Source organism: Onychostoma macrolepis, chromosome 19 (assembly GCF_012432095.1).
Source record: "Onychostoma macrolepis isolate SWU-2019 chromosome 19, ASM1243209v1, whole genome shotgun sequence".
In the NCBI taxonomy this organism is placed as follows: domain Eukaryota; kingdom Metazoa; phylum Chordata; class Actinopteri; order Cypriniformes; family Cyprinidae; genus Onychostoma; species Onychostoma macrolepis.
This window is the reverse complement of record NC_081173.1, coordinates 11,721,188-11,731,570: the sequence shown is the minus strand read 5'-3', so window position 1 is coordinate 11,731,570 and position 10,383 is coordinate 11,721,188. Positions and strand designations below refer to the sequence as shown.

The 10,383-nt window shown below is 36.6% G+C and overlaps 1 protein-coding gene across 1 annotated transcript; it reads left to right on the top strand.

The window, feature by feature from the left end:
- The first annotated feature begins 243 nt into the window (after positions 1 to 243).
- Positions 244 to 8,192, top strand: trib1 (tribbles pseudokinase 1). Its single transcript, XM_058752748.1, has 3 exons — positions 244 to 875; positions 1,641 to 1,933; positions 5,877 to 8,192. Exons 1-3 carry the CDS (start codon positions 591 to 593, stop codon positions 6,340 to 6,342), a joined length of 1,044 nt encoding a protein of 347 aa, XP_058608731.1. The 5' UTR covers positions 244 to 590; the 3' UTR covers positions 6,343 to 8,192.
- The last annotated feature ends 2,191 nt before the right edge of the window (positions 8,193 to 10,383 follow it).

The following is a 10,383-nucleotide window of genomic DNA, read 5'->3' as shown; positions in this document are numbered from 1 at the left end:
GTACCGACAAGCGCGATATTGTGTGCGTCACGTATGAAGTAAAACCCATTTTAGTTAAGCTAATTATCGCTGTGTTTGGTTTCGGCTGTATCGATCGTGTTGCTTTTGGATTCAAACACCTCGCAGTTTTGCTGCCAAGGTTCTTCCATTCAATGGAATGATTAAAGAAGCTTCCGAATCGATTCAATTGAATCACTAAAATGAACCGACTCGTTCGAATCGGACATCAGCTGAAAGTAGAGCTCAGAAAACAGCATCAGTAGTTCAGTGAGTCAGACAGCCCTTCTCTCGGGCTCAGATCTACACCGGGAATATTTCACACCACACAGCTGCCTCATACAGTATCTCTTGGGCTTGTTCACAAAGCTCAAACGGACTAGCTAATGCAACAACAACAAAAAAAAAAAACTGAAAAACAATGGATAAGCGAAACTGCAAACCTATGATACAGACACTTGCATATCACATTCATTGACGAGTAAGTAGGACCTTTTTTCCTTTTTGCACCGCAGTGCACAGATCCTTTCCTGGAATATGCTTGCTTGAAATCAGCCCGGTTATATCAGTTTCAACTACTGCAGTTTGTAAGAATGAGCGTGCAGTGGCTTCAGAATCCGGTACCGGGAAGACACGGACACAAGCGCTTTGACACAGACGAACCTGTGACCAGATGTCCGCGGCTCAGCGAGTCCTCGGCAGATGCGGGTCTCCTGGGTTCTTCACCTGGATCCCCGGTAAGCGGAGCACCTCTGAGCCTCACCTCAGCCCACCAGGGTCCCGCTCGTATCGGCCAGTTCCTGCTAGTGCCCCTGACCGACCGACCGGGGGTGCACAGCGCTTTGGACATGGACACAGGAGAGGAACTGCTCTGCAAGGTAAACCGCTGCATAGCCTACTATAATGTACATGACCTACATAAGTATGATCCACTTCGGTCAACTAAAACGTTTTATGCCTCCGAGACCCAGCACAACATATTTTTTTTTTTTTAATGAAAGTGTTAAGAACGCAATGATTTTAAAGTTTCAATAATAATAATAACAAAAAATTATTATTATATTGTTTGTTATTTATATTATTTATATTTATTGTATAAATATTATAGGCTAGTCCTATATTATATAGAAATATCCTAATAAAATAGAAAAAAATACTGCAACTTAAAACTGGCAGGTACTGTATGATCTCAGAGATATTAACAAAAAAATCTATAGGCCTATGAAAAACAGAAATTGCAAAAAAGAATTGCAAGGTCTCATAATCTTTTTTTTTTTTACATTAAAAAAATGTTAAAATAATTATACACTTTCAGTGGGGAAGGGATATCAGAATTTGTGTGCAGATTACATGGATGCCATTTTATTTATATCTATAAAATCAAATATGACAGTCTTGTGTATCTGTATCAAGTATTTGCAAATGCATCTGCAACTGTGTGAGAAAAATGGGGCTGACGTGACACACAAAAAAAGCTGTATACGATTATTACTTCAAAAGACATTACATTTTTCATAGTATGTTTGTGCTTTAATCTTAGAGCATCACCTCCATTCACTTCCAGTGAACTGACTTTATCAGGTCAGAGCTGTAGTTGACTTATAATACTATACTGATCACTTTTTTTGTTTTGCCATCTGCAGGTGTTTGATATGGGCCATTACCAGGAGAAAATAAGAGCCTACAGCATGCTGTCATGTCATAAGAACATTGCACAGATCAAAGACATAGTTCTTGGGGAGTGCAAGGCATATGTGTTCCAAGAGAAGGATTTTGGCGACATGCACACCTTTGTAAAGAGCAGCAAGAGGCTTTCCGAAGACCTGGCTTCCAAGCTTTTCTACCAAGTGGTATCTGCAGTGAACCACTGCCACCAGGTCGGCATCGTTTTAGGAGACCTCAAGCTTCGCAAGTTTGTGTTCTCAGAAGAGAAAAGGTGAGAGTTATAGTTAGTGTGTCTGTGTGAGAGTGTGAGAAAGCAGGAGTTTTTTTGGGCATGCCAGGTGCGGTACTGTAACTCATGCATCAATGCTGTGACATCAGCAGCGTTTTACTGGGTGAATGGTGTCAGTTCTAGTTTCATTCAGTTTTCGCTTCCTCACAGCAATGTGTCACATTGCAGGTGATTGGTGCTGCTTCCCTAGAGATTCAATGGAACAAACATATTAACACTAATTTACTCATGTTTCTCTGTAAGAGGAACAAATGGTAATCCGACCTCTGAACCAGAGATTTTTCTGTAGAAAACGAGAGTGCTCTGAATTATGCAAGTTAATTATGTATTAAAAATAAAAGTGACTGAATTTAATTATTTTTATCCACAATCCACAATGAAGAGAACATTGGAGCATGCTGATCGATCTATATATACTGTATACACTGTAAAAAAAAGAAAAAAAAAGAAAGTTGAGCCAACTTAAAATTTGAAGACAACCAGCTTCAGCAGTTTTTTGAGTTTGCTCAACTTATTTTTGTGGGAGATTCTTAAATTTTTGTTGTATAAACTTAAAACGACAAGTTGAGAAAACTCAAAAATCTGCTGAAGCTGGTTGCCTTAAAATTTTATGTTGGCTCAACTTTTTTTTCTACAGTGTATATATATATATATATATAGAGAGAGAGAGAGAGAGAGAAATGATATATATAAAGAATAAAACTGATATAAAAAAATATTACTTTATATATACATATATATATATATATATACACACACACATACACACACAAAGTATTTTTATTATTGTTATATGCATTGTATAATGTCATTTTTATATATATTTTCAACTTTTACTTTTATATATTTTAACATGTTTATTAAATATTATTTTATTTTTAGATTAAAACTATTTAGATTTTATTTTTAGACTAAAACTATAAAACTTACATATGAAACATTGTGTATACATATTTTATCCTTTTAATATTTTATTAAATATTAGTTTATGTATTTTTAGATAAAATATTACTTATTTTTATATAAAGATAAATATGAAACATTACTTTTTATATTTTAACACAGATGCTTTAATTAGCATGCTGTGTTTTGGCTGCTAGACGATCACTTTGAAAAGTTACGCTTCCAAAATAATTGTGTGTCAAATTAATCCAGTTTATACACACATGGCTTGGGATTCCTGCATTCTGTTACATTACATCATGTCTAAATGTTTTTGAATGCAAAAAAAACAATGTACATTTCCCTTTAAAACGCATCTGTTTAGTGTCAACTATACTCCAAACTCACCTAATTATACTGGGCTTCCTTAAAACCAATTAGTCAACTAGTCTGTCAGGCAACCCACCAATTAGCCGATTTAGCAAATATGTTGTTTTTCACATCCCTCAATACATACAGTAGGTTTGCCATTTCTGGGCCAACATTTTAAGCCTGACCTTTGGGCATCGTTTTTCATTTGAGTGAATGTAAGCAGACAAGAACGTGTAAGAGGACGTAGTCACCCTTCTCTCATAGCAGCCAACGGGTGCAGCAAGATGAGTCATAGCAATGCACACAGAGGGGAAACTCACCATTCAGGATCCAACACACTCGACACTCCACTCCTGAATACGGCACCGCTCGTAGGTGAGGCGCGCCGGCTGTGGCCATTGCGACACTTACAGATTGGCGGTCTGGCCTGGCAGAGGCGTCCGTCTAGCGCAGACGTGACCAGGGCATGCTGACATTTGGTCAGACGAAAAGCGCAAAGAAGCGTTTGTGTATTCTTTCACTTTGTTCGGCACCAAGCAGCGTAGTGACAGGTTATGCAAACCTCCTGTTCGTACACACTGTATCTTTCCGAATGCAATTTCCATAGCTAGAATAGCTTTTGCGAAATGCGGTAATGATGAGTGATGGATAAGCAACAAAAAGGCCGAAACTGTGATAACGCTGAGATACGGCGTGTGATCGCATACACAGAGACGCTCATTGACCTGGAATGCGTCTGTAGTTAGATTGTGAAACATGCACACAAACAGGCAGGCTGAGCAGGGGCCGTTCATGCGTCACTGATGTAACAGCGCTGTTCGTGGGTAATAAGGCTCTGCCAGATGCCGTGAGCGTACGGCACAGGTGCAGGAAGAACACAGTGGACCTGCAGCACAGCGCAGTGCACTCATTTGTCCTCAGTCTCTCTGTCTGTCACACACACACACACACAGGACTATGACTCATTCTCTCCACCTCTCTGGCAGAATGCTGTTGTGTCATCTGCAAACCCCCCCAAACCGAGGCTGATAGCCAGTGATGAAACACAATAGCATGCCGGGCAGCTCATGTTTTACTGAAAGGGATATCACAGACTCATTGGTCATCAAGTCTACCGTTAAAGTCCACAGGGATATTCCTAGAGTAGTAGGGGATTTGTTTCCTATTGGAAATTGAGCTAAACTTAGCCCAGACTTTACAAGAATACATTACAGAGCGCTTCGGAATGAGAGGAAGTGTGTTTATTTTGTGTGCGTGCATTGTGGAAACTCTCGTGCATGCTTTTGTTTAAACGAAGGCTGTAATTAGATGAGGATCTGTGCTTTATTTGTTGTAGTAGCGGTGTTTGAGGGTCAGAACTACTTAGAGCGGCTGTCTTTGCCGTGATTTACGTTCACAGCAATCTGTGAGCTCAACAAAAGTGACGGAGAGTTGTTTCAGCTCAGTGCACAATAAAGGAAGGCTTCAATACATCACTTTGTTTAGCAGGGGAAGAGGAAGATACTAAATCCATCATCGGCAGGCCCACGTGAAATCTGTGCCCACAGAGTTCTGCAGAAAGCTATGCAGATTTCCACAGAGCCGGATCACCCACCCCCCGTGTTTTATACTGGCTAATTTGATTGTGCTTTCAGATTTGTTAAAAGTGTTAACACAAGGTTAACATATTTTTCAATGTTTAAGGCTGTTTGAAACTTACGAAATTAAGAAATTACCAGCTATGGAAATGCATAACAAGGGTTGTCAAATTTTTTGATACCAAGGAACAAATGAGGCCAAAAATGATCATCTTTTTGCAACAAAAAAAAAACTCTTCTTAAAAATGTAGGCAGCTTAATATTTTAATCTATAAAAAAAAAAGTCATTGCGCTAAAGCAAAAAATATTTAAAGGATCTTTACTTTTTAGTAATTTCTGATCTGTATTTAGAAAGCAGAATGAAGTATTATTTTTTATAAAATCTAGTGAATGTAAAATAATCATTGCATCAATATCTTTATATTCATTTATAAATTCATGCATTAAATATGACAGCCTTAAAATACACTACTGTTCAAACATTTGGGATCAGTACGATATTTTAAAATAAATAATACTTTTATTCAGCAATGATGCATTCAATTGATCTAAAGTGACAATAAATATATTTCTATTTTGAATAAATACTGTTCTTTTGAACTTTCAAAACAAAAATATCAAGTAAAACAACTATTTGATGATAACAGCACTGATAATATAAAAAAAAAATGTTTCTTGAGCAGCAAACCAGAATTATTTCTGAAGGATCATGTGACAGTGAAGACTGAAGTAATGATGCTGAAAATTCAGCTTTGCCATCACAGGAATAAATTATATCTTAAAATAGAAAAAGAGTTGTTTTAAACTGTAGTGTATTTCACAATTTTACTGCATTTTTGATCAAATTAATTGATTTTTTTTCCAAAGCATTAAGAAATCTTACTTATTTTACCATGGAAAGTGGCAACTTCAACTTGGAAAATTTCACAAGTTTTACAAGAATAATTAAGTGTGGAAATGTAAAATACAACCTGACCATTAGTGAAATGTAGCTGATTCTAAATGGACTGCATAAGCCAGTCATATGATTTTCTTAACAGCCACAACACTATAACTCTTCCATGGCTGTACTAAACATGATGTGTTTGTTTTAGGACCCAACTGAAATTAGAGGGTCTGGAGGACTGCCATATTCTGTGCGGAGAGGACGACTCGATGTTCGACACGCACGGCTGCCCTGCGTACGTGAGTCCGGAGATTTTGAACGGCGGAGGGTGTTACTCAGGCAAACAGGCAGACGCGTGGAGCCTCGGCGTCATGCTGTACACAATGCTGGTGGGCCGCTACCCTTTCCACGACCCGGACCCCGCAACCCTGTTCTCTAAGATTCGACGGGGCACATATTGCCTCCCCGATGGGCTGTCCTTAAGGGCACGCTGCCTACTTCGCAGTCTGCTGAGAAAGGACCCGGGCGAAAGACTGACCACAGCGGACGTCCTCATTCACCCGTGGTTCAATGGCAACACGCAGGATACAGGAAACGCAGAACAGCAAGTCAACCTCAGAGAACAGACAGTGCCCCAGATAGAAATGGAGCAGGACGAGGATCTTTTCTCCTGAGGAAACCAATATAGCTTGAATATGGACCAAAACTGTTGGTTATCTTGGTGTTTTGTTTTTATTATTTGGTTTCTTATATGGATTTTGTAATAGATTCAGAAGTATACACTCAGTGAATACTCACTCAAAGTACTGTATCATCTGTGTCAGGTTTAAGGACGGTGTGCACAACAGCCAGTGTATTTTGAAGTCGTTTGCTAGTGAACCATTCTTGTGCTGCATGAAGTGAATGAGACTGGGCATTATGGGTCGCGTGATAATGAGAGAATGTGAGAATGTCGGCTTGGTGACTAAACTCGGCCTATGGGCCAGACCTGTGGCTTCAAAACTACTGTCAAAACGAAACACGTAGGTTGACTTACCAATTGAATACTGCGGTATCAAAGGTACGTGTCTATTTTAATAGGAGGAGAATGAAACCTAGAGGAATCTGACACATACATACATATGGAGGGCTAGAAGTGCAGCTTAAAAAATATAATGAAGAAACAATTATCAAATTAATGTCAATAAAAACATTTTTAAATACACATTAACTTATTTAATTCATGCTTATAAATGTAGTTAAATATAAAAATAGATGATACATTGATAAATAGTTTTTAAATGCAAATGTATATTTTTTAAAGCATTTAAAACAACAACAAATTGCTTTTCTTTATTCTTTTAATCTTTACACATTGGCAGCCATTGTGCGTCAAAGGTGTGTATCCTAAAATTCTGTCAAAAGTTCATTGGTTGCTGCCATTTATGAACTATCCAATGATATTTTCGAAATCGACTGACAAAAGGATAAAGAAAACAATTGGCAAATGGCTCAAGAAAAACAATTATCGATGCTTTATCATATAAAATTTAAAAGTTTAATTATTTATGTTAATAATTAAAAATCATATTTCGTTGTTGCATTTAAAATTTTAAACATTAATTAAATAAAATACTAGTAATTAAGTCTGTATTTGTTCATTTTGAATAAATTGATCATTTAATTCTTCATTTAATTTTTAAGTGGCACTTCGTCTTTCATGCTATAAGCTGTTTTAAATCACAGATACTGTGTGCTATTCTGACTTATGCCTCTCAGAATTGCCAAACTGTTCAGAAGAGCCATTCAAAGGTTAAATGTCACTCATTGACCTTTAAGACTCTGTGACAACCAAGAGGTACATACAGATTCTTAAATGTTCAGGATGAGCTTCTTACAGGCTGATAAAAAGTGTTCATTTTTTCTGCTGTATCCTGATCTCTCAAGTCCTTCTAGTCACAGTTTCCTTACTTGAATCCAAGCAACCTCATAAAAGCACGAGGCTTCAGTATGGCAGGCCAGTTCATACCGTGCGGGAAAGATATAAGATGACTCAACAGCTGGGCGTTGGTGTAACGAAGAGGAAAGGGCTATGAACCCAGATTAGTGCGCTCAGTATGACTACATATGCGTAGCTTTACTCTCATTTTAAAGAAAGGAGAACAGAACTACAATAGCACTACTGTAAGGGTAGAGCGTCCTATAAAGGTCTGTTTTCTGCTTGCCCTCATGTTGGGGGTTGTGTGTTACCTCTGAATCCAAGCATAATGGTGATGCACGACGTTTATGGTTTCTGAAAGGTCTCTTTATAAGCGAAGGCTGGAGGGTATGCAAAATGCCTGTCTCATGCATGCAACACATGGGGAAAGCTGACACGAGTGCACAGAGTTCATATTGCACTGTGAATTATGTATTTGTGACACAAACCTCAAGGCTTGACCACGAGGGTTTAACGGTTAAAATTCATTGTACAAATGAGCATTTGTAAATATGTACATCTTAAGTGTGTGAACAAAACTGAATAAAGATTACTCTTTCTTATTTACATCTGTGGTGCATTCTGTGAAATACATCTCTCTAGTGTAGCACAGTGCATTGCATGTAATTCCTTGTGATTTCTTTTTACATTTCCAGACCATCAGAAATCACTAATAATTTTCTTGAAGTTGCAGGATGTCAATATATAACTCTGGTTTAAAAAAAGGTTTAAAAAAAAGGGTGCTTAATTGAATATGCACTTTTAGTGTACTACAAATTTTAAAAGTACATTTTATACTTTTTAAATATATAGCCTAGCTGTACTTGCAGATAATATAATATGTAAGAAATATGTTAATAACTTGCTGTTAATAACAACGAATGGAATATATTTTCTTACTCTTTGAATTTTTACATCAATATGATTCCAGATTATCCTATTCAAATCAATGTGATAAACGAGTTAGGTCAAAAGTAATCTAAAATAGTTAGATTATAGCATATTGCCTAAAATATAATGTAATGGATTACATTACTATTACAAATTTTTTCATGTAATTTGGAATCAGTAATGGATTACAATTTGTAAGTAATCTACCCAGCTTTGCCCATGTAATGATGAAATAAAAGGCCATTAAAATGTACTTAAAGAGAGTATACTTTCATTACCGTTTTTTACACACTTAAGTTCACTTTAAAAAAATCTTACATTGTGCTCTTAAACACTTATTTTGATGCGCTGACTAAAACATTAAAAATAACTAATAAAGTACTTGATTATAATTTTAACTGCAGGGTTATTCAATATTAAATTTAAAATTAGCATTTTAAATGTACAAAATTGCAACTTCATTATTAAATTTTTAATGATTCAAATACATGATATGCAAAATACAAAAAAGCCCACTAAAGTTCAGCTAACTGCATTTAATAGGCATATTAACCTAAACTGTAACTTTATTTTGTTGCAATTAAGATTATGAAAACATTATATTTAGTTTGCACTTAAGTATATATTAAAGCATATTATTTCTTAAAAGTATGTTAAAGTGTACTTTTTTTCACAAGGGAACTTAACCACTGGCAGCAGTAAAATGTCCTCTTGTGCTAAATTCAGGGCAGACTGAAAGAGAAAGCTTAATGTGCATTTTGACCTGAGAGTCAGGTAGCTCCGCCCTCTGTTATGACCTCACAGAGACTTGCGTAAGAGGCTGATTGGGTATCAACAGAGTAGCTGGAGCGTCTCTTTTTTTGGGCAGCTGCCAGGGAGCGTTGCACGCCATGGACGCAATTGCCAAACATGTCAGAGCTGGCCTTGGGTGACGCTCTGATAAAAAGCGCCACTGTGCTTGCACTACCCATATTATCTTGACACTAGTCTCTCTGAATGACATTATGAGTCACTACCAAGTGTATGAAGTTGTCTCCAAATCAAAAGATGATGTGATGGGATAAGGTCATATTTAAGGGCCTGTTAGCAGCTTAGTTGTGATATGCAGTCAAGCTTTAGACGTGATGATAGATAAAGGGGTGTAAAGTGACTCTGTAAGCAACTTGCGTCACAACATGTCAACTGCATCGACTATTAATCTGCTTCAAGTGAAGGTAATGCCATCAGCCATGGACTTAAGCCTCTAAAGACTTGATTTCAAGATTTACAAGAGCAAGAGCACTCCAGGAGCCATTATGATGCACAGGTTATTACCATAGAGCATTTCATCTTTTGACAGTACCATTTAAACACAGATACTAAATCACACTTGCTGTTATTACTGTCAGTTATATTGCAGAGACTACATTCCCACACATAAATAAGAAGCAGAGGTTCACATGATCAAAAAATAATCCAAACAAATTGTTTCATATTGCGTCATTTTGAAGATTTTCCATCTAAAACAACTTTACAACACTAATTTCAAAAGTACACTAATTTGTGGTCAAGGGAAAGGGCTGACAGGGTTGACAAGATTAGTTGAAGAACGTTATTTGTAAGATGTTCACAGTATCAGTCAGAGGCCAAGCACATGTCTGTTATGGATGTCTGTATTGTTTATTACCATAGTTGAGTTCAAGCCATTTTTAAAAATATTTGAATAATATTATATACTTATACATTTTTTGAATTAGATTTTATGTTTGTATTTTCAGTATTCATTTAATTTTAGTTTACGTTTTAGTAATTGTTATGCTTTTAGTAATTTGTTTTCTTTTTAAAAACATTTCTATTTAGCTTTAATTTATTTTTATTTCAGTTTTTA